We start from the raw sequence: 24,068 nt of genomic DNA on the forward strand, positions 1-24,068 counted from the left end.
AAAGTTTTACATGAGTTGGAAAAGTACAGTAGCGCTAGTGGCCTCTTTGGAATTGATTTGGCAATGAGACAAAGGAAGATGAAAGCACCGGGTAAAGTGGCATTTTTACTACCTCTTTCTATCTAAAAGTATTTTTGCTATTTAGCTAGTAGGTATTCATTTAAAATTTATTTTATAACAGCATATTGGTGGATGTCAATTGGATCATCGGCTCCAAACTTGCAAAAGTTTGTTGTGAAAATCCTTACCCTCACGTGTAGTGCTACCGGCTGCAAAAGAAATTGGAGCATATTCCAACCTGTAAGTCATTAGTATATCATGGATTAAAGATCATGAACTACCAGTCTACTGCTTTTTAGAATCATTATTTTCTATATTACTTTAATCTTTTTGCAGCTTAATAGAAAAAGGAGAAATAGGCTATCCCAGCAACACTTGAATGATTTTGTATTTTTGAAGTATAATCAAACTTTGAGGCGTCGATTTTACAAATGTGCAAAAATTATTTCAAATGTAAAAATCATTTTTGTAATGAAAAACTCCAAACCACAAGCATGACACCATTGATCCCATCCTTCTAAAGGACGCTGATGATTGTAATGAGTGGCTGATTGGCAAGATGGATGGCGATTTCGATGTGGATGATGAACTTGTGTTTGAAGATGATCTTTTGACTTGGGGTTTTGTTGCTAGAGCTGCTGGAGTAAATTACCCCCCACATCACACTAGATCAAGAATAAGTGCATATATGTAACCATCTTCTAGAGGAAGAGCTTCATCTAGCAGTGCTAGTGGTTGGACCACAATGTTGGAACTTGTAGATGAGGATGAGATCCAAGTGGATAGTGTTAGAGGAGATAGAAGAGGGAAAAGATGTTGGAGATAAAAATTCTGATGATGAAGAGAAAGATGATGATATCTTGGCAGACTTAGTTGTTGATGAGTGATGACCGTTGATTGAGGAGGATTTTAGATTTTGGACTTCTAAATCTTTTATTGTTCACTTTTCTTTTGATGTTGAACTATGTTGATGCTTTTGGTCTTCGACCTGGAAATTTTATTAATTTTCAAATTTTGGTATTGAATTTTTTGGCATTTTAAATTCTAATATTACTACATGTGTTCATATATCAATTGCCCCAAATAGGCATTTTAATAATTGTGCACCCCACCTTTGTGAGGCATGTGCCTTCGCCTTGCGCCTCACACCTCTGCTCCAAGTACCCTCTGAGCCTCGATGTGCCTTGCGCCTTTGACTACTATGATTTGAAGTCTTGAGGTTCAAATTCCTTCTGTTATTCTGTTTCTTCAGGAGCATAGATGCTTTGAATGATTGTTATCAACAAGGTAGGAGTATTTATTGAGTAAATATCCTTAGCTAATTTATTTTTATACTTGATCACCTAACAGTGCTATAGACTTCAAAGCAGTCCAGGATAGCTCAATTGAGGAAGAATTGGTTTTCTAGAGCACCTCCATTTAGAGATCAAATGAAATGGGGTACAAGCCTCTCTTGTGCACAAGTCTATCAAGAGGGCCCCCCGTTAACAAGCTCAAGGCACCAGGAAAGAATTAGAGATGTTTGTGAGTTTTGCAGATAAAAACTATCATGAAAATAAAAGCATTTAGACCTGTCATATGCCATTTATCATGTCTTGTACATAGTAGTCAAAAGTGCGCTTGAGGCGTGAGGCGCATTGGGGTAACGAGGCTAGGGCCTCGTCAGAGGGGATGTGAGGCGACCTTCAAGAGGCGCACTGAAGCGCACAGAGGCTCTAGGCGTAGTGAGTCATGCCTTGAAGTTTTTGAACCTGTGAAGAAAATGTAACTAGAACTCCAGAACCAAGCTTTTGAACCAGTCCTAGCCCTTTGTCTTCGAGCCTTCAACTCGAACCAGCAGGAGCCCCTCGTCTTCGAACCTTCGAACCAGCAAGAGCCCTTCGTCTTCGAGCCTTTGAACCAGCACAAACCCAGCAGGAGCCCTTCGCTTTCGAGTCTTTGAACCAGCAGGAGCCCTTCGTCTTCGAGCCTTTGAACTGGCAGGAGCCCTTTGTCTTCAAGGCTCGAGCCTTCAAACCAGCACAATGTTCGTCCTTGAGCCAGTGAGTCATCGCCAGTCTTCGTGAGTTGTCAGGCTGCTTCAAAGTTCTTCTTCTTCTTCTTTTTCTTCTTCAGAGCTCAGTATTTTTCTGTTGCGGCCTGCCACTAAATTAATATGATATAATATGTAGTTAATTATGTAGTTCAATGCAAGCCATGGTTTTAAATAAAGGCCGCGACCGTTACGTAAAGGTTTTTTGGGTTACCGATACCGTTACACACCGCGAAATCGGTGGGAAGAAAAATCACGGCCGTAGCGGCCGTTACGGACCGCGACCGTTACGTAAAGGCCGCTACGGCCGTTACGTAACCGCTACAGGACTGTTACACCAAAAAAAAATTTTATTTTTTACTTTTTCTTCTCACTTTTTCTCTCTCTTTCATATATCATTCTCAATATTCCAAGTGGCAAGAGGGGGAAAAGATTATAATGAGGATGACAATGATACAAAATTTACTTTTTCTTTAAATACTCACAATAGATGCATTAATTAACAATTTCAACATACTAACTTGTCAGGAATTTTTTTTTTTTAATAATATTAGTAATGTGATATTTATGTTCTTTATTTTTCAACTTCAACCTTCTTTCTTTTCTAGCTATTTTATATTTATATTATTCGTATGTCTTATGTGTCTAATAGATTAATGGAGTGTATAATGTATTTTATTTTATTAATTCATTTAGCACACATAAGAATTTATCACAGATAAGAACAATGAGAAGTATAAATACGTGCACACACGTAATTTTCTATCAATGATGGTTTAAAACAAATGTAAACTTGTTGCCCTTACCAAATAACTTAGTTACTCGAACTAAAGGGTCCAAAATACACTAAAACCCTTTCTAAGAATGGCCAAAAGCTTAAAACATGCAAGTACGCTAATATGCACAAGGTTGTGCGTCCTTCAAAAAAATTCACGGCCGTTACACCCGCTTCCCGTTATGTAACATCCGCTACTCCTGCTTCCCGTTACACCTGTTACCGTTACGTTACGCTACCCGCTACCGCGATTTAAAACCATGATGCAAGCTTATAATTAATATATAAAATTTTTTACTGAATTTAGCTGCTGTTTTGTTTGGAAATGCAGTATACAAACTATACATTTTTCTGAATGTTTTGGCATTTTAAATTCTAATATTACTATTGATGTGTTCATATATAAATTACCCACAAAAGAGGCATTGTACACAATTTTCTTCGCCTTGCGCCTTGGCTCCAAGTACTCTTTGCGCCTTGGTGCGCCGTGCGCCGTGCGCCTTTGACTACTATGGTCTAGTATAGTGGTCATCAGGCCTCCTTTTCCAAGGGCTACTAATACATGCATATTGTTTATTTATTTATTTTAAAATCAGTAAAAGGTCTTTATTAAAAGGGCGTCCAACCCAGGTTACACAGAGTCATCCCTCTTGCTGGATGTCATGAAAATCTAAATTACATTTAGGTCATTTTTTACAATCCTACTTTGCCAGCTGAAAGCAGCAGTAATTCACTGCTCTTTACTAGTCTGAATCGGTGTGAGAGTTTTTGAGCACACTCCTGTTTCTTTCTTTCCAAGCACACCGGAAAATTGCAAGAGGGATAAGAGATGATGCCTTCTCTTCTCCTTGGTTACCCGAATCCTCTTCCATGCCCAGAGTTCCCCTCCCACCAAGCTGGTAGTATCCCACCTTTGTCTGATCATACATGCATATTGTTATTGTTCAGATTTGAAGGCCTCAAGAAGTATTTTCACTAGAGAAGATATGAGAACGATCTATATCAATTGGTATGAAAGCTTGAAGGCCACAGTAAGAAGGGACAAACAGATGGCAGGAATGTAGCAGAAGAGATAAGTTTTAGAAAGGGGCCACAGTGCATGATTGCCTGTATCTGGATCTCATTGTTCTCAATATTTCTCGCTGAAGAAGAGCTGATTGTTGAGGAGCTATTGAATCTGGTAGGTTGGATTTCATTCTTTCTGCAAGGATGTTAACCATAACTTCGTGAGTTGCGTGGCAGAGACCGATGGTATGACAATGATACCAAATCTGTTTTGGTTCCAGAATCAAATCCAGTAAAGTATGTTTTGAGTAATATCCAAGGAAGCAATGATACCAACATGAGACATGGCGATACCACAATTTAAAAAAAAACGAGGATATGACATGGCAGGGATTCGTCAAGTATAATTGTATAAATATATAAAACTTTGGTAATTTTAATTTAAAATGAAATATGAGCACCATTCATGCAAAATTATCAATTACTCATATTTCAAACAACACTTATGCTATCATCAACTGCATTCATATTATGGAAATTTGGTTTAGCAACAAAAAAACAACTTAAGGGCATAGTTTTTGGTATTGTGGGAGAGAGTTGGGTTTTCCCTGCATCAGTGGAAAAACTATTGGCTGTTTCTTTTGCAGGTTTTGGTAGAAGGGAGGATTGGGCAGCCTTATGGAGGTGTGGCTTTATTGCAGTTTTATGGGGATATGGATGGAGCATAATTCATGGATTTGCTATGGGATAAAATTAAATTGGGAGCTGGTCTGGGATAAAATTCAGTGTTTGGCATCACTGTGGTGTGTTGGTTTTGGTTTTGGTTTTTTCAGAGGGAATAGTTTCCAGGAGATTCAAAAAGATTGGAGGAATGTGCTGGCTTCTTTATTTTTTCTGTTTTTGTAATTTTTAGTTGGTTTTTTTTGGTTTATTCCAGATTTTATTTGGGAGATATCTCATGCTCCCTCTTGTAAAAATTAATGAAAATTTTCTTTTGCTATATGTGTGCGCGCGCGCGTGTATGTATGAAAGCTAAGATCAGACCCTCCTACTTGCCAGTTCCCAAAAGGGAATCTTTGAGAAAGCATCTAGAGCACAACCTATTTGATTTCTCGTGGAGATGGGATCTTGCACAATTCCATATTTTATTTTTCTGAAATATAGGCAGACTCAGATGATCAATATGAAAAATTCATGTTTTGAATTTGGCCGATTATTGAAGTTTTCAAAGCTTAAATCCAATACTTGAAATATTTGAACCCAAATCTTAGGTCAAATATTCATTTCTTGAACTTAGAAAACAACATATTTTTTCAGCTTTGAAACGTAGCTCAAGAGAACAATTTTTTTGCCTTGTGTTTATTTTTTGGGTGGATGGATGGAGGAAAACCCTTATTTATATTGTCAGTGTTTTAAAAGGCGAAGGCGTAAGATGAGGCATTTTACCCCCTGCAAGGCAAAGTGTAAGCCTTAAATCATTGAGGCGAAAGTCTTTTGGAAATTTGATTTTTATTTAAATAGATATAAATAAATTGTAGCAGATCCCACCTAGTGAGACTTGAGGCTTGGTTTTGTTGTCGTGTTGTTATTTATTTAAATAATATAAATTTTATTAAATAAATTATGAAATCAGTTATATAAAATTCTAACACTTCAAATTGACATAACTCCAGGTGTCTTTGCCTATGAACTGTAAAGATACAGGCTTACAGCCATATGTGTCCTCCAAGGAAAAAATTGGCACCCAGACACCCTTCTGACCATTTAAAAAAAGAATAAAACACATACAATGCTAGTTTTAGAAGGCCCCAAACAATTCTCATAACCTAGACTTCAGCCCTCATCTCTATGGGCTCTCTCTCTTGCTCGCCTAATGCACATCATCTATGAGAATCAAATGTGAAAATGTGAAGGGCTTGTTGAGATCAATAACCATTGCAGGTCAGGGATTGAAGAAGCTGGCCAAAGAAAGAGGAAGGTCAAGGAGGAACTGTTTGCATGAAACCGTCGAAGGTGATGGCAGTTTATCTATTCCCTTTCCTGTCAGAGGGGCTTGCTGAAGGTGATCTATCGGCTCTTTGTTGAAGGGAGAGAGGGGTTCTATTTGTTGGAAGTGATGCGCGAACAAGAGGGATGCCCTAATATGTTCTTTTGTCGTTTCTTTAATATTTTATATCATCAAAATAATTTATCTGTTGGCGCATGCCTTCCATTCTGAGGTGTAGAAAGCGCACTTTTACAGCTGACGCATACATCCCTATCCCAAAAGCGTACACATTACAGGATTAACGCCTTTTACGCCCCAATGCATTTTAACCCCAAAAATCTTTATGGAGTGCTATCAGGATTGCCTTTAAAAGCTCTGCATACTATAAAATGTTGTAGGAAATAGCATTGTATTGGGCTGCGATGGTCGATACAGTGCTATGATGGCCACTTAAGCATCTATAATTTTAATTTGCACCATTTTGGAGCTTTTACAGATCTGTAACATTGTATTCTAGACTTGAATTTCCTACAAGTCACTACAGCAATCAATGGTGGGAGTTGGAATTGCCACTAACATCATGCAGTATTATGCTACTAGCATATTCAGACCTCCTACAAGTGACTGTAGGGGCCAATAGTGGGAGTGAGACTTGCCACTAGTGTTACTCTGTTTACGAGTGCAGGCGCAAGTTCTGTTGATTTTTCTAATAATTTATCCTTTTTAACTGTCTTAATCTAATTCATTTCTTGTTCTGGATTTTTATGCTGTATTCTAATTAGTTTGTTTAAGATGATCTCTATCTTTCATTATTATTAGTTGTTTTATGATTCATTTTTAATGGATATTTTGAAGCTTCTAATGCTGTTTCAATTTTTACAGTTTTTGGGTGTCAATTGCACATCCTCTATATCCTGTGAAGTTGGCTGCCACAAATATTCCTACTGATGGGTAAGTGCATAATATTTTTTGCGATCCCAGCGGTGGGGTGTGGGGCTGGGGGGAAGTTTTTTGTGTTGGTTTTAAACCTATTCTAGTTTTGGATATGTAGTGCTTTCCTGTTTGTGATTCAAATCTTAGTCAACTGCCCAGCTTTGAGAAACCTTTTTTTAGTGTTTTTTTCCCCTGGAGGGTTGGGGGTGGGGCTAGTCTTTGTTGCTGATATTTCTTCTAAGTTAATGAAAAGTGCATTATTGGGCTAATCTTTGTTGCTGATATTTCTTCTAAGGTTAATGAAAAGTGCATTATTTTTTTTAGCCTAAGTGATTTTATGCAACTTGCATTGCCATATTTGTGAGAAATTGTTTATTTAGGTTGTGTAGAATCCATTGTTTTGTTATTTGTGTAAGCATTAACTACTGCACTGGTATGTGCAAGGGTTACAGATTTGGTGAATTTGGCTAGTGAATAATCATTGAATTGTAGGATTGATGTATTGGATCCATATTGAAAGGCTCGTCTGTTTATCCTTCTTTTTTAGTTGGCGTGGACAAGCATATATAGCTAATTCTATAAATTTTGCATGATATATTAATTGCATTTTGAAGAGGTCCAACCCTTTTTCTAATTGTTTTGGTTGAGGGTGCATGTTCACTCGCATGCATGTTTTCACAGATGGTAAGACATGCAATTGTTACATATGTTCATAATCAAACAATTTACTGTCAGGATTTTGTTGTCTTATTTCCCTTTTCTTTGTCAAATCCTTTGGGATTATCCTGAGTGTTTAAAACAGAAGGAAGTACATAATTTTTATGGGACTCAGAGCTGGCTGCGACATTGAAGGCTCGAGTTCTTTGCACAGTATTTGAGTGGTTGCATGCCATAGAGGGCTTTCTTTTTTTCTCTTTTTTCTATGAATCTTCTTTTCTTCCTGGGTGTTTTGTACTTGCTTTTTGGATCTATTTTTCAAAGAGGCCCTGTCATTCTTTTCTCAGAAATAAAGTTTATTATTAAAAAAAATAATTTTTCCCTGCAAAAAAAAAATTGAAGGTCCTATAATTGCTTTAAGTAGATGGGTTCTTCTCCTGTATTTGGTGGTTACTTGACTGAACTCATACTAGTGTTTTGAATTGTTCAGTGAAACTTTGTAAGGCATGGATCTCCTGTTGATCTTGATGCTCTCTCCCTTGAACCTTATTGATATCTTACTGTGAGTCTTGATTAACCTGGTTCTCGTCATGATATAATATTCATGTACAAATTAGCTTATCATGCTAAAATAAATGTTCGTCCATGAAACATGAAAATAAAATGATAGTGCCGTGTTGATACATGCTAAGAAAATTTATGTGTTTCTGAAGCACTATGTCTAGTGCAGTGATGATTCTTCTCATGTTCATAAATTTTCTTGGCCCATAAATACATGCACCACCCAGACATCTTTATTCAGACTCAGAGACATCTTTATATCAGAAAATAGTAATAAACTAGAGAGCCTGGTTGTTTCATATATAAGGCTTATCCTAAGAATTTAAGATGCAAAAACATGATAGCAACAGTATCGGCTCAATTCCAAGATAACCAGACATGGGTTTGCTAGTTTGAGCATCTTTTCATGTTCAATATGCATCGGCCACTTGTTAGGGATAAGAAAATAATTTTTATTATGTACATATTTAACGTTTGTGAGATGTGTTTATGAATATCGCAGTTGTGTGTTTTGTGTCATTGACATTGGCAGGGACATTATACACGGCAGTTTGTATATTTATTTTTGATTAGTCCAAAACAAATTTAGGCATTGTTTCATCATGCATTCCCCTCTCTCTTCCTTCTCCCCCCTTTCTGTATGCATGTTTGGGTGCAGCTGCATGTATACGTGCACATGTGATTTATTTACTTGTACAATATTTAATTTTTTATTTACAAATATCCAGTACAAACCCCTTACAGAGTGTTGAGAGAACATTTCAACTTACAAGGGCAGACAGGGACTTGTTATTAAAACATGAATACGATGTCCAGGTTGGTTATAATTTGGCAGTTAATGTCTTATATGAATGCTGTTCTGGATTTAGCAGTTACAGATATAGATTATGTATGAACAATTATATTGTCATCAGGCTTGGTGTATGCTTCTCAATGACAAGGTTTCATTCAGGATGCAATGGCCACAATATGCCGATCTTCAGGTCAATGGTATGCTGCTTGAATTTTTTTGCACTCATTAAGTGAATTCAGACTTGTGTGTAAGATCTTGCATTTAATATCCAGAGTCATTATTTTTCATTTTCCTTAGCCAATTGTGGCTTGCAATGTTTTCTTTTTTGGAAATATAAATCATTAATGATTTGGAACTTAACATTCAACCTTTAGCCATGGATGTTGAATAGAAGGCAGGGTCCATTAGAGGACCTATTTTGTGGTGGGCCTCAGAAGGAGTCTGAAAGGAGGATCAACCTGGAAGGTAATAAAGCAGTTGCCCTTTATGTGGCTTTAAAGGAACAGAGAACAATCCCTGTTCAATTTAGAAGTTGTTAGGCATCTTAATCAGGCCCAATATTCTAGTTTATTAAAGAATAGTCTGGGATGTGAATAGGGTTTGCAAGTAGAAATAGGATACAGCTTGGGTGAGGGATTGTTTTTGGAAGTATGGGAAAAGATACTGACAGCCAGTAGCAAATGATGCACCAGGAGGTTGGGGGGGAAGGTGGAGTTGTACTAACAATCATTGATGATGGGTGGAGGATTTTCAGAGTAATAGTGATGATGTGAGGGATAAGGTTACTGGGAAGGGGTAAAGTTTGTCCCTAGGCAGGCTTGGGAGGCTGTTTGTGGATATGAGAAAAGATACTGATTCCAAATGAGGGGATTATGATGGGAGATGAAAAAAAATCTTAAAAATATGCTGAAGGAAGTTTGTGTTGTGGAATCTTTTGTGTCTGAAGGGTGCTATAGATGGGAGGGTTAGCAAAGGAAAGGAGAAGAAAATGGCATAATGTATTGGGGGAGAGATAGTGTTGACACTAGTCTGTCTGATCATGATGGTGGTTTGCTCCTGGGAAAATTTTTGGACAAAAATGGTAATGGCTGTGATTTGTCTCATTTACTTGGGTATTTATCGTATGTACATTCATTGCTCATGGAAGGTCTGGAAGGTATCCCTATATTTGAGGATGATGGGATGGGTGAAAAGCAGCAATGTAAGGATGAATTTTGCCCACTTTGATACTTAGAACCTAAGTACTACTGGATAAGATGGGCTTGTGGCTGTCTGGTATTGGAGGTAATGAAAGTTCAGTTGGATGGGGATGAAATGAAGATGAAGAAGGGCTGATGGGAATGAGCTAATCTGCAGTATTTGGTAAATTATGATGGGAAGGGTAAGAGGGGTTTTGTTAATCACTTTTCTCTTGTCTTTTGTTTTCTTCTTTATTGTCTATTCATTTTTTCTTGAGGATTTCTGGTCCTATTTTGGCTTGTAGTTCTCCTTTTTAATTATAAATTCTTTTCTTATGAAAAAGGAAATCAGCTTTCCGATGAAATATATGGGAGTGTTGGAATGTTATCATTCCATGTGTATATGCCCATAATGTTGGACTGTAAATGAATGGACCGTTTATATAGATAGAAGAATATGAATCATTATGCCTCTTAATTTTAGTGATTTTCTATGGCCCCAAGTTGGCGTAGCTCCCTGTCACATTTGTAGGGGATTTAGTTCATAAGCTTCAACAGTTTACTAGCAAGAAGCCTATCCCTACCTTATTAGGTTCAATGCAAACTTACTTCAATGTTCCTGTTCTGTGTCTTAATGAGCCACATCCTTGATAATGATGATTCTATACCTGAAAGTTCTTGTCTTTCTAATGCATGTGCAGCTTATTTTTGGTTTCAAGGAAGTATCTTATTCATCTTTAATATTACTGATCAATATGCCCATGCTTGCATGTGGAAATTTTATTGCATAAGAAAATAAAGCAATGGTTGGGTGTGGCATGATAAACATTGGTGGACACCAAATTCCAGTGAAAATAAAAACAAAAGCATGAGTAGGCAAAACCTTTTATGTAATATTTGGTATGCTAGAATGGAAGTAAAACAAAATATGTATACGATGAATGTATAGAAATAAATTGATCAATTCAATTCCATTCCTGTGATCTGAACATTGCATGAGAGTTAGATTCTAGTTGGCCAAATATTAGGGATTGAATATTTGAATCTTATTTTCTGCTTATTCTTTTCTTTTAATGTAATTTTTTTTTTTTGGGGGGGGGGGGGGGCTGTTGAGTGTAAGTTATTTTTTCCACCCACATATAAAGCAAAGTCACGCATATCTGAGCAAAATGTTATCATGTTCTTGTAAATTTGTTGTATTTTCCAAATGTGGTGGATAGCTTGTAATGAATTCTTAATAGTAATGAATGATGCCCCCTATAGAAGTTGTGCAAATTTGAATTGTAATAATTATTTTGTTCTATTTTTATTTTATTGTGTGACAAAACAGGTGTACCAGTTCGGGCAATTAATAGACCTGGCTCACAATTGCTTGGAGCTAATGGCCGTGATGATGGTCCAGTTGTGAGTATTTCTCCTGTACAACTTATCATTTCTTGTTTCTTTTATTTTAGAGCTCGTTTATGGGCTCTACTCTTATACATGTTTGCTTTTTAAGTTTCTACTTTAAAATTTTATTTTCTTATTTATGTCTTAGTTTGCTTCCTCCTGTTTTGCCAGATCACACCATGCACGAAAGACGGAATTAATAAGATTGCTTTAACAGGATGTGATGCTCGCATATTTTGTTTGGGGGTGAGAATTGTAAAGCGGCGTACTGTTCAACAGGTACATTTCCATTCCATTTTTTGATTTTTGAGTTGGTGCTTCCTTTCTCTCTCCTCTTTCTCGTGATTTTTTGTTTTTTGCAGTTGTCAGTTGATTTTGTTTACCAGTCCTGCATGACTTTTTCGCTGCTCCTTCAGGGGGTAATGATAGGATTCATTAAAGGGCATCAAGGGGGCCCCAATCATGTCCAAAAACAATGTCAAAAAAGAAATTGCTCATAATAAAGGGCCTCAAAAAAATCAAAGAACTGTATGATTGTCTATCATGTACAAGCCTTTAGACCAACTATCTATAGTGGTATTCCATCTATCTTTGATAATATTTAGCTACAAGGCTGATCCTTCGAAGGCTCATCTAGAAGAGAACCAGATCAATTTAGAAGGAATCTGTTGTCTTGTTACTTGTTACCATTGTATTTGATTGCAGTTCTATCTTTTAATTTAATTTCCAGAAGCTAGTGTTGCCTCATATTTTCTATTTCTTTCAATTTTATGTTTATTTTTATTTTTTTATTATTCTATGCCATCTTGTTCATATGTTACTGAGCATCAGATCAATTTAGTTCCCAAAGCAAAAAATCTGTAAAAATTTTCTGTTATCCAATGCTACTTATTGGATCTGTTGCTAATTCTTTCGTGACTAGGTTGTCACCGGAAATTTATCATATCAATGACTTTTACGTTCATAAAGTATTTTCCATCATGAAATATATGTTTTTTATTTTTTGTTTTTTTTTTTTTTGTGTGAACCGTGGTAGCAATGTAGTAGCACTATGTTTTGTTTGTGCTCTTTGCTGGTCTGCAGCAGTTGTGGTATGACTAATTCAGTGATATTGTGAAGCATGATAACAATCAGTAGAAGATGCCTATTTGAGGTTCTGTGGATGGTTTGGTTGAGTATATATCTGGTGTTTGATACCATAAAAATTATTAGACACTTCAAGTGCAAAATAGTTTCTTTTATTCTATTTCGTTGCACTGGATTAGGACGTTAAATATCCAAGCCTTATTTTTAATTTCATTGTTGTTTTCTCATTCCCACCACATTCCCTCCCTATTACTCCAGCAGGAGGGCAAATAAAAATAAAATAAGACTAGTTTTTTGTTATTATGTTAATTATCCTTAATTGATTTTGTTTGTTTGCTTGTTTGTTTTGTATTTTTTTTTTAAAAATTCTTTCTAGATTCTCAACTTGATACCCAAGGAATCAGATGGCGAGCGTTTTGAGGATGCCCTTGCTCGTGTCTGCCGTTGCATTGGTGGTGGGACCGCAACAGATAATGCAGATAGTGATAGCGACCTCGAAGTTGTTGCTGATTCTTTTACTGTCAATCTACGTTGTCCAGTAAGTGATGCAATGGTCTATGGAATGCTGTTAATGTGCTTGGATGACATTGGTACATTATAGTCTACCGAAAAGGATAAATTGCCATGCTGATGTTGAGTGATTTTAGGAATGTGATGTCGATCAAACTTAGCACATTAATTTTGTTGGGTTACCAATATGTTGATTATGCTGTTTTGGTTTTTTAATCTGGCATTTAGTGGATTGGTAGTCCATTGGTAATTTACATGAGCTTTAAAATCCTTGAATGTTTTGAAGAAGCATTGAGTGTGCTGTGAAATCTTTTTCTCCTTGGTTGTTGATACAACGGTCCAATAGTTTTGAGTATGAGACATACATGATGGAGGTCTGGTAATTTATATGAAACTTTAACATCCATGAATGTCTTGAAGAGGCATTGAGTGTGCTGTAAAATATTTTTCTCCTTGGTTGTTGAAGCGACAGTCCAATAGTTTTGAGCGTGAGACATCCATGATGGAGGTCTGAGTTTCAAATTTTGGAATGTGCTTGCTGAGGGTAACGGGATAGAGGACGAGCTCCCCCTGTTGTTTAGAGCCCATGTTCAGTCTATGAAAAGTTAGTAATCTCGTGCCTTGCTTAATGTTCATTATTGCATCTTTTTCTCTGATAATTATTATCTAGCTGAAGGACACAGAGAACAACAATTAGGTGAAAGTTGAGTTCTAACTGTGGGATTTAATATTAATTGCAGGTTTGAAACCCTGAAATGAACCAGAATGGAGCTATGTCCATAATCAGTCACCTATAAATAATATCCTTCCTAAAGGCGGCTGCCTCCCTTTGTTCCTCTCTCCCCAGACCTTTCCCCCTCTTCTTTTCTTTGTGCTCGTTTCATTCCGTCAATGTCCCCCCTTTTCTTTCCTTTGTGCTCGTCCCACCTCATCCATGTTGATCCAAGCTGTTTAGTTTTATTTTTTAATTTTTATTTTTAATGGTTTAGCCCAATGCCACCCTCCATCAATAGTTGAAAGCAAGTTATATCGCCCAATTTTGGGTTAGCACTGGATTGAAGTTCTACGCTGTGTAAACCCAGTTTTGCTTTACCTCAGCAATCATGTGTGTGTAAATTAGTCCAACCTGTCACTCTTAATTGAATCTATTTTTTCTTCTGGCAAGTCTAGAAAGTTCAGGGAAAGAAATCAAAGACTAAAAGACATGGCATTTTTACTACATTAGCGCATGTAAAGAATATTCAACTTTCTTCTCCAAAAAAGGACATCAGGTGTTTGTATAACTCATTTTTCTCGAAATGAGGTAGCGAAGGGTTGAATTTAACTCATCTGAATTTATCTGTAATGTTAATTATAGTAGTATGTCTAGAGAGCAACGGATAGACTATTACATGAGATGTACTGCATGTCAAGCATGTGTAACAAATAAATTATTAAATACCATTGGGGTTGCCTAGAAATCTAATTCTTTCATGCATGTGTGAAGGCCCAATCCATTCCCTGCCACCCGGGGGGGGGGGGGGGGGGGTTTGTGTGTTAACATTATACTTTGGTTTTGGCTAGTCTAAGAGTTCAACTCTGACAAAACAAGTAAAGTGGAATTAGTAGGATCTGGTTCTGGTATTTTATGCTCTCATATTTTTGAATTTTCTGCATGTTTAATAGTGCATGTGAATTGCAGATGAGCGGTTCAAGAATGAAAGTTGCAGGTAGATTTAAACCTTGTGCTCACATGGGCTGCTTTGATCTTGAAACCTTTGTGGAGTTGAACCAACGCTCTAGGAAGGCAAGGAATTAAGAATAATTTGAATTTATTTGTTTGTTTTGTTTTTTGTTTTTTTTAACATATAGTCATTTTAAATATGAGAGCAAGCATTCTACTGTTGTGCAGTGGCAATGTCCCATTTGTCTGAAGAACTACTCATTGGAGAATGTCATCATAGACCCTTATTTCAATCGCATCACAACTATGGTAATGAAAACATTGGATCTTCAGAATAGCCCTAGTTTTATCAGTGTTTATGTATGCATTATTATACATGCATTGTATTAATTTTGTGGGGCAGATGCGGTCTTCTGGAGAAGATGTCACTGATATTGATGTGAAGCCAGATGGTTCTTGGCGTCCTAAACATGGGAGTGCCAGTGGTGATCTTGGACAATGGCACTTCCCTGATGGTACTGTCTGTGCTCCTATTGATGGAGAAATTAAACCAAAAACAGAAGTGTCGAAACAGATCAAGCAAGAAGGTCTTTCAGAAGGTCATACTGGCTTGAAACTCGGAATAAAAAAGAATCGCAATGGCTTTTGGGAAGTCAGCAAACCTGAAGATATGCACACCCTTTCTTCTGGCAATAGGTTAGAGGATGACGTTGAAAACCATGGCCACAAAGTTATTCCAATGAGCAGCAGTGCCACTGGAAGTGGTCGGGATGGTGAAGATGCTAGTGTAAATCAGGATGGTGGTGGGAATTTTGAATTTTCTGCCAACAATGGGATTGAACTTGATTCTGCTTCCATGAATGTTGACCCAGTGTATGGATTTGCTGACCAAAATCCTCCTGCGCCAGCAGGGGATGCTGAAATTATTGTTCTCAGTGATTCAGAGGAAGAGAATGTTATGATTTCTTCAGGGAATGTCTACAAGAACAGTCATGCTGATGCTGGTGGGGTTTCTTATGCTGTTCCTCCTGGAATTTCAGATTCATATGCGGAAGATCCCACAGTCGGTACTGGTGGAAACTCATGCCTGGGCCTTTTCAATACTAATGAGGAAGAATTTGGACCCCTCTGGCAGTTACCTACTGGTGCACAGGCTGGGCCTGGTTTTCAGTTGTTTGGATCAGATGCTGATGTCTCAGATGCTTTAGTTGATTTGCAGCATGGTTCCATGAACTGTCCCACCTCAATGAATGGTTACTCATTGGCTCCTGAGACTGTCATGGGATCTTCTGCTCTAGTTACAGATTCATCTATTGGCCGTTCAAACTCGGCGATAAATGACGGCTTAGTTGACAATCCTTTGGCATTTGGCCGGGATGACCCCTCTCTCCAAATATTTCTTCCTACAAGGCCTTCAGATGCATTAGCGCAGGCTGATTTAAGAGATCAAGCTGATATCTCTAATAGCATTCATAATGAGGATTGGATTTCTCTGAGGCTTGGGGGTGGTGGTGGCAGTGGGGGTCATGGTGAGCCTGCAGCAGCAAATGGATTAGATTCAAGACAGCAAGTATCATCGAAAGAAGATGGCCTGAATTCTTTGGCTGATACAGGTGTGTTTCCCATTACATTGGAGTGACATTCTTTTATACTTCATGCTTGAATGTTTGAGCTTTTAAGCCTGTTGTGAGGTTGCTCGTAGAATTTGTAGCCTCAAAAGGATGAATTGGACTGCTTTTGGTTGTACCATTTGCTTATGTTAGCCCCTTTTGTCAAATGATTTTAAACAAATATTTAGAGAAACTGAATATTTGAGATTTTGGAATTCCAGTGTATTTCATTGGAGTCTTCTGGTTCAATTAACTGAATAAATGTTATTATGATTGTAATTTATTTATTTTCTGAATTAGTATTGTTTTCATTTTACAGCTTCTTTACTTTTCGGTATGAATGATAGTAGATCTGACAAAAGTAGGCAAAGATCTGATAGTCCCTTCACATTTCCTCGCCAACGACGTTCAGTAAGACCACGGTTGTATCTTTCAATTGATTCAGATTGAGGAGTTGGGACTCTGCTTCTAGAATAACTAATGCTTTCTTTGGATAATTGTTGGAGATGGTCTCCCTGTACCCCCTTCAGTTGTAGAAAACATCTCCAAACTGGTTAGAGATCAGTTGCATCTAAAAATTTCCCAGTTACTCTGCATTTGGGAGATGAAGGCAGCTGACAAACTTGCCCCTTAGAACTCGGTATCTACAGTGACCCAATCATATACTGGGGAACAGTGTTAGCGGGAATTTTCTGCTTTCAATGTGCTGGTGCCTGCAGAGTATCTGTCTCTATTGGTGAGCTGCAAATTATGTTGTTTTATTTTAGTTTATTTTTTACTAGTATGCCATGGGTTTGATACCAACTGTTTTTAAACAGGGTCAACAAAAATTCTTATTGGTTTTACCCTCGAGGAAGATCAGCAGGTCCAGTGCGGATAAATTGTACAATAGATAGTTAATTTGAATGTGAAATGAATCCAGAGGTATAAACCATTGGATTTAGTGGGGGGGGAGCACCCCCATTCGCAGCAGCATACCGACTTTTTTGTCTCTGTTTTACTGCGAGAGCAAATAGCCTGTAAATAACTTTATATCCGGTGAGGTTTAGTTATATAGGAAAATTGAAATAGTTTTTCAGGTGGACAAATTTGCCAGGCATGTCGCTTGATTCTGTTATTTGTTGGGATTATCATTTGTTTATTTTAGAAAAGAGTAGGACTTTTAAACTAGTGCATTTGATTATATATAAATATATTTGGATCATTTATGTGAGTGCAGGACCCTGAAGCACACCTATGATATCTCTTGTATTCTTTTCTGGCTTCTTTTTGTTTGTGTTGTAATTTTTCTAGGGAAACCCAGTTCAAGAAGAGCATCAAATATCTTTTAAGTATTTGCCAACATGCTACTGCATTTTTATTAGTAAGAAAGTAAAATAAATTTGGTTGATGGGATCAGTAGGCAAAAAATTTCGGCTTTGCTTACGCTGCTTTGGGGGGAAGAGGGGGTGGGGGCGCTTTAAAGTTTGTATTTTGATTCATTTGTGTTACTTTTGATATTTTGTAGTGCCGTTTTTAGAGTTATCCAAGGTTGAGACCCGCACCTAGCAGGGGTAGAAAGGAAGTAGCCCATCTCCCTGAGGTCTTGATTTTAAAGCCTGAATAGAAATTCAAAACATATGGTGTAAAATTAGAGGTGTTAAAAATTTCATTTGCACATATAATTATAACAGCCTGATGTCATGTTAATGCCATTGCAGAAAAAAAAAAAATTTATTTTCAATGGCAGGGCAGGAAATAATGTTTCATGTATTGAATGCTCTAACGTCCCCCACATTCAACGACTGGTTCAAAGCCCGTATCCGATGTGCTGCTGGTAATGGAAAGCTGGTACTTGGTCTGGGTCTGGGTCTGCCAGCTACTCTTGAACCTCGTGAGCTCCTCACTGGCTTGGAGCTTTCATGAGAAATCCATCTTTTCCCACTTCATTCTTCAGTCACTGTTGTGTCTTTGTATGCCTGAAGCTTTCGCAGCCAGGGCAGTTGTGCAAGCTCTCGTGAATATAAATGTCACAATCAAGGCAGAAGTTCTGTTTGCATTTTGGACAGGCCACACAAAGGCTTGGTTTATTTCCTGTGATCAGTCAGTAGGGCAAAAAAGATGTTAATGAATGGAATATTTCCCCGCCATGTTTAATAGAATGGCGTGGGCATGGAATAGAAATAAAAAAATTCATTGTGTATTTGGCAGAAAAGATAGGAAAGGATAAGAGGGAATAGAATCCAAATCATTTTGACTTCGTTATGCTTTCCATTCAAATTTTCATATTGCTTCCCTACCACATTCCATTCTGCAAACAAACATAAAATTAATGTAAATGAAAAAAAAATGGGCAGATTTGATTCTGTTCCATCTGTACAATCCAAACACAGCAGAAGTTCTGAAAGGAGACATGCCCATGCATGACCTATATATGACTGGTCTCTACAGTTCTAGGTCCATGTTATGCAAAGTCAAAAAAAAAAATAAATCAGGAAAAATGGTTTTGCATGTATGATCAAAATAACTGCAAAACTCACCCAGATTGTCTGTGCAACTACTTACCAGGGTTCGCAAGACTTTGCTGGCAACCAAAGCAGCTTCTTGGTAACCTATTTTGTGGATTATTTAACAGCAACGGAGATACGTCATCAAAGAGTGTTATAGGGAAGAGATGATGATACGACCTTGCCAAATGGGGGGAAGAAACAAGTGTCAGTCCACAAATTCGGCACTCTGTGGGTAGCTCGCACACACGTGCTTTGCATCTTGGGCAGGTGTAGCCTCCCCCAGTCTTGGCCTCTTTATGACAAGAGCATATTGAGATAACACCCTCTGCTGCTCTCTGTGGAAATCCCATCTTTATCAAACTAGCGATTGCAAATTCCGCTATCGCAGGAGGTGGAGGTGCATACTCCAGCAATAACTCTTTAAAATGGGACTGCATGAGAAGATACAAATCAAGATATACATGCATGCCCTCAAATAAGTCAAGTGCGCAATTATGACATACCAACATTTAACTAAAGCTGCTTGCCTCTTTTGAAATATTTTTATCCATTTTTAAGAATAACCTACTTCTGATTTTTCCTATTAAATTTCTTTCAAACTATTGCTTCAAAGACTTTGATAATCAGGAATCTGTGTAAACACTGAAGTTTGTTCGCAAATACCTTAAAATTGAATCATTTCGATATAATGTGGTTCCCCAAAATGATTATCATTTGCTGATCTTACCTCATCCAATGCAACAGAGTATGATCCACCAGTTTCTTGGCAAAGATGTTTGCAAATAAAAATCTCTGCTGAGAGCCCAATAATAGAGCACCTTATTTTAGATTTTTTGCACCTCAGAATGCTCTCCATTATATCCCCTGGATCACATGTACTGAGAGCCGAATACAATATTAAAACTTCACGGTGACCATAAGATGGTATTTGATTTAGATACCCATGAACGAGATCCAAAGCATTTTGCAGAGAGGAATCACCGGAGCACTCTAACTTACCCATCAAAGCTCTAACATGGGAATCAGGACTGCCACCAAGATCTGTTAATAAATGGGCAACACCATCTTTTATAGTTACAAGGCCAATCTGGCTAAGTGGATTCTGGTCAAAGAATTCCCTAATGAAAGCCTCCACATGTTTAGCAACCACAACCATTCGGCTTGGACGGAAATCCATCTCCGCTGCTGCCTGTACATTGTATATGCTATCAAAAACTAAATGAACACTGATGAATCAGCAAGCAAATAACCTCGTCATGCTATAACTTTTAATCCATGTGCCTAATCTACACTCCAAAACTGTGTTAGGATAACTTCAGAAATCCAAAACATGTCTACAGGTGTTCTAAGCCATTATCTATATCTATGATACGACTTTTAACATTGCCCATATGCCCAGATAAACACATGGCGTTCACAGACACTTGGTGAGACTAAATACCTAAATTTTGATAAAGCATTCAAGTTCTGTAATATCATTTGAAACATTTTCAAGATTATAAAAATATCACCTCAGAACAGAGGAACTGCAGATCCAAAAAGAAATGACAACTACTAGCCCCCACCTTTCTTTTTCCTCTGGAAGAGATCCAGAATGTTGATTTCATCTTTGCCATTCAAGAATATTCACAATCTGTAGTTTAGTTGTTAGCTTCCATTTCAAATTTAGTGGGGTAGAAGTATGGTTAACAAACATATCACTGTAAAAGGTCAAGATAATGATTCAATTGGATATCAGTTATGAGTTAATATTAACCATAGAAATACAAAATTTTAACCATATTGATTACATAACATTTACAATCAGGGATCTAAGATCAATGCGACATGTTCAACATATCAGATTGACACATTTGTTTCAAGAAAGAAGCTTCAATGCAATATGGGACTCATATACTTTCATACTGTCTTTTCATAATGGTAAGCAGACTTCCTTCAACTTTGCCAAACCATACAGTCTATACGCCATTACTACAATGGGCATTTAGTAATGTTCACTCACATTCATCCATATTATACCCTTCTTCCCTCTCTCTACACATGCAAGTTATCTCGATAATCAGAGCCCGACTCTAATGCAAGCCATCTGATCACCTCTACCTTCGTCACTTGTTATGACACTAAGATCTACATAAAATTTCAAATCTTTGCCCTTTTTCCACTTAGTACTAAGTGATGCACCAAGAAGAAAAATTGTAGAACAATGAAAGGATAATTTTTTTTTAAATAACAAAAGAAAATGGAAAATGGAAAATGAAAGGACAATTTTGTAACTCAGAAATTCTCAGGTAATAAATTTCATACCCTTGAGAGATCAATAACTATATAGAGATAGCGAATAAGGCCCTTTTGAATTCGAGCAGCAGTTGCAGTGGAGGAGAGGGAGCGGAGACGCCGACGATACTGAGCATGGAAGAGGGTCTTGTTGTCAACAGGGCAAAGCAGTCCAGACTCATCTTCTTGCAAGGACTCCCATGATCTCTCATCTGCATAAGCCCTCTCCCATGCATCAAGACCTTGCCCATTTGCCTCATCTTCATCTTCCTCTTCTTCTCCTGCTTCTTCATCCAATCGTCTTCCTTCACCGTTGTTCGTCTTTTGATATTCGATGTTGTTCATGACTTCCTTCAAGGACACAAGAATTCATAAACAATTGAGAGCTATGGGATTTTTCTTGTTAAAGAATCATTAAACAATTGAATAAATCTAGGGGTGTTACCGTCAAAAATTATGAAAATAAAAACCAAAAATGGAAATTGGAAACAAGGAACAAAACCTAATAGCTGAAAACTAACCACCTATTTGGTTAATATTTCCCAAACTAAAACAAATTAAAAACCTAATTGAAGTCATGTTCATTTTTGTCCTTAATATACAACTTAAAAATATGATTAAAATAAAAAATATAAAAGAATATAAATTAAATGTATTACAGTAAGAAATAGAAAAAAAGAAAGAAAAAAGAGGGGGGGGGGGGGGGGAAGCCTGGTACACAAAGTTCTAGCGTATCTAGATCCAGGAAGGGACAGATCACAATGGGTCTATAATATGCAGCCTTATTTTATGTTTTTGCAAGAGGCTATTTCCACACCTCGAACACAGTAACAACTCCACCATTGTGCCAAGGTAATTATTTTATTTATTCATTATATTTTAAACTCACTTTTTAGTGCTCCAAGAATAGTCCTATTATACATGACAATTGAAATTTGGTAAAAATGATATATTATTTTCTCCAAAATTTTTTAATTTTTTATATTTCTATTTTAATTATATTTTAAACTGAAATGTTTATTTTACTTTAGTTTTATTTAAAATATTATTAAATAAATGATTTAATCCATAAAATTCAATTACTACAACAAAAACTATAAAATCTAGTTTTAAGTTTTTGCAAAATATAACAAAAGAAACAAGAAATGAGCAACATAAACAAACGCATTATCATAGCTTTAATGTATTAAACAAGGGGTGATATAGGTCATACAATACTCAAGAAAGAGGAGGGGGGGGGGGGGGGTTGATATAGTTTCAATAACACCAACTAATTATTTGGAAAGCCACCTGAAAACAAGCAAGTAAATGCACTACAAGTCACTTTTATTCAGGTTGTAGGGAGCAAATGTATTACCGACCTGGCTACAGCTGAGAAATCTAGACCAGAATTGTGGTCACACAAGCTTGTATGTTTTCAAACATTTTCTTATCAAATTACAGCCTCATGCTTTCCAATACATTGCTTAACATAGGAATTGTTTGTCAAATAAATCTTGAACATGAAAACAAAAAATAAAAAAATAAAACACTTGCTGAACATTTGGTTACAAACTTAAAATTGCATGCTTTAAAATTTTTTTTGTAATGCATTGTATTGTGTGAGTAGTTTCGACTAGTTGTAGGGTGTAACTTAGAAAATTGTCTTTGTGAAATAAGTTTTCTAGAATAAAAAAACGCAAACGTGTACTTCACTTATGTAACACAAAGTCTTTATACACACAGCCGATCCCAAATCCGGAAAAAGGAGCAGGGTTGTGTTAGGTAGTTGACAGCCAACGTAAAACTTTGTCAGATTTTTTATCATGAATCTTACCAAAATCACTTAGATCAAGGGAATAGAATGAGTCAATATAAAAAGGAGAGTAATAAGTTAGTACAAGAAACTAAGATAAGATTAGCAACTTGGAATATATGGACTCTTATGAGAAAAAAGTATGTAAATAGTGGAAATAATGTTTAGAAGGAATTTAATTTAGTTTGCTTTTAGAGACGAAATGGGTAGGAGAAAAGCCAGGAAAATTGAAAAATCAAGATTTAAACTTTGGCACACTAGCAAAGAGAAAAATAAAAACAAGGTGGGTATTATTGTAGATAGAGACCTAAAAGATAATGCAGTAGATGTTAAAATAATAGGGGATAGGATCATTACAATCAAGTTAGTTTTAGGTCTAGAGATAGTAAACGTCATTAGTGCATAGGCTCCCTAAATAGGCTTAATAGAAAATATGAAAAGACAATTTTGAAAAGATATGGATAGTATTTTACAAGGGATCCCGATGTCTGAAAATACATTCATAAGAGCTTATTTGAATGGTCACATTGGGAAAGATACTATAGGGTACGAGAGGATGCATGGGGGCCATGGATATGGAGATAAAAATAAGTCCAATGATATAATCTTAGATTTTGCCATGTCGTACGATTTGGTTATATTGAATACTTGCTTTATAAAAAGAGAAAAACACTTAATAGCTTTCAAGAATGGGTATAATAAAACCCAAATGGATTTTTTTTTAACTATGAACAGGGACCGTCTATCTTGTAAGAATTGTAAAGTTATCCTAAGTGAAAGTTTGGCTACACAACATAGAGTCTTAGTATTTTAGATATACATAAAGAATGGAAGAGAAGGAGTAGCATAAATCAAACACAAGATGGGTAGATGGCGGAACTTGAAGGGGGATAATATAGTAAAATTCAAAGATAAAATGAACAAAGAGTTTGATTGGACAATAGGGGCTAAGGTTGATGCAAATACTATTTAAAATAAAATGGCAAATTCTATCATGAGGATAGCAAATGAAGTTTTAGGTGAGCCCAAAGGAAGATACTTGGGTAGTAAAGAAAGTTGGTGGTGGGATCAAGAAGTCCAAAAGCCCGGTAAGACAAAAAGAAATTGGTATAAGATATGAAAAAATTGTAGAAATATAGAAAATCTTGAAAACAAAATAAAGAAATGAGAAAAAATGCAAAGATTTAGGATATGTAAAATGTATAAAGGAAGAGAATGATAATGTCTTAATTAGAGAAGAAGACAAAAGAAAGGTGGCGGAAATACTTAGA

The 24,068-nt window shown here is 36.7% G+C and overlaps 2 protein-coding genes across 6 annotated transcripts in view; one reads left to right on the forward strand and one right to left on the reverse strand.

The window, feature by feature from the left end:
• Positions 1-17,452, forward strand: part of LOC131149860 (E3 SUMO-protein ligase SIZ1) — a 46,569-nt gene extending 29,117 nt beyond the window's left edge. For 2 of the 3 annotated variants that reach the window (XR_009135312.1, XR_009135311.1), the window contains exons 8-18: positions 6,742-6,810; positions 8,739-8,826; positions 8,925-9,000; positions 11,312-11,385; positions 11,542-11,649; positions 12,833-12,994; positions 14,648-14,752; positions 14,858-14,938; positions 15,033-16,242; positions 16,559-16,975; positions 17,058-17,452. Coding sequence is in view for 1 of the 3 variants with exons in the window: in XM_058100637.1 (XP_057956620.1) it covers positions 6,742-6,810; positions 8,739-8,826; positions 8,925-9,000; positions 11,312-11,385; positions 11,542-11,649; positions 12,833-12,994; positions 14,648-14,752; positions 14,858-14,938; positions 15,033-16,242; positions 16,559-16,689 (2,104 nt within the window). In the remaining 2 variants the exon portion in view is untranslated. Of the gene's footprint in view, positions 1-6,741; positions 6,811-8,738; positions 8,827-8,924; positions 9,001-11,311; positions 11,386-11,541; positions 11,650-12,832; positions 12,995-14,647; positions 14,753-14,857; positions 14,939-15,032; positions 16,243-16,558 lie in introns of all 3 variants that reach the window. The other variant, XM_058100637.1, reaches the window with a different exon arrangement.
• Positions 17,453-17,864: 412 nt separating this feature from the next.
• LOC131149372 (general transcription factor IIH subunit 2) overlaps positions 17,865-24,068 on the reverse strand; it is a 30,430-nt gene continuing 24,226 nt past the window's right edge. For 2 of the 3 annotated variants that reach the window (XM_058099767.1, XM_058099769.1), the window contains 4 exons: positions 21,033-21,353; positions 19,456-19,917; positions 18,784-19,159; positions 17,865-18,312 (listed from right to left, as the gene is read on the reverse strand). In XM_058099767.1, the coding sequence (XP_057955750.1) occupies positions 18,176-18,312; positions 18,784-19,159; positions 19,456-19,917; positions 21,033-21,347 (1,290 nt within the window). In that variant the 5' untranslated portion in view covers positions 21,348-21,353 and the 3' untranslated portion in view covers positions 17,865-18,175. The remainder of the gene's footprint in view (positions 18,313-18,783; positions 19,160-19,455; positions 19,918-21,032; positions 21,354-24,068) is intronic. The other variant, XM_058099768.1, reaches the window with a different exon arrangement.

The sequence above is a fragment of the Malania oleifera genome, chromosome 2, assembly GCF_029873635.1.
Source record: "Malania oleifera isolate guangnan ecotype guangnan chromosome 2, ASM2987363v1, whole genome shotgun sequence".
NCBI classification, from domain to species: domain Eukaryota; kingdom Viridiplantae; phylum Streptophyta; class Magnoliopsida; order Santalales; family Ximeniaceae; genus Malania; species Malania oleifera.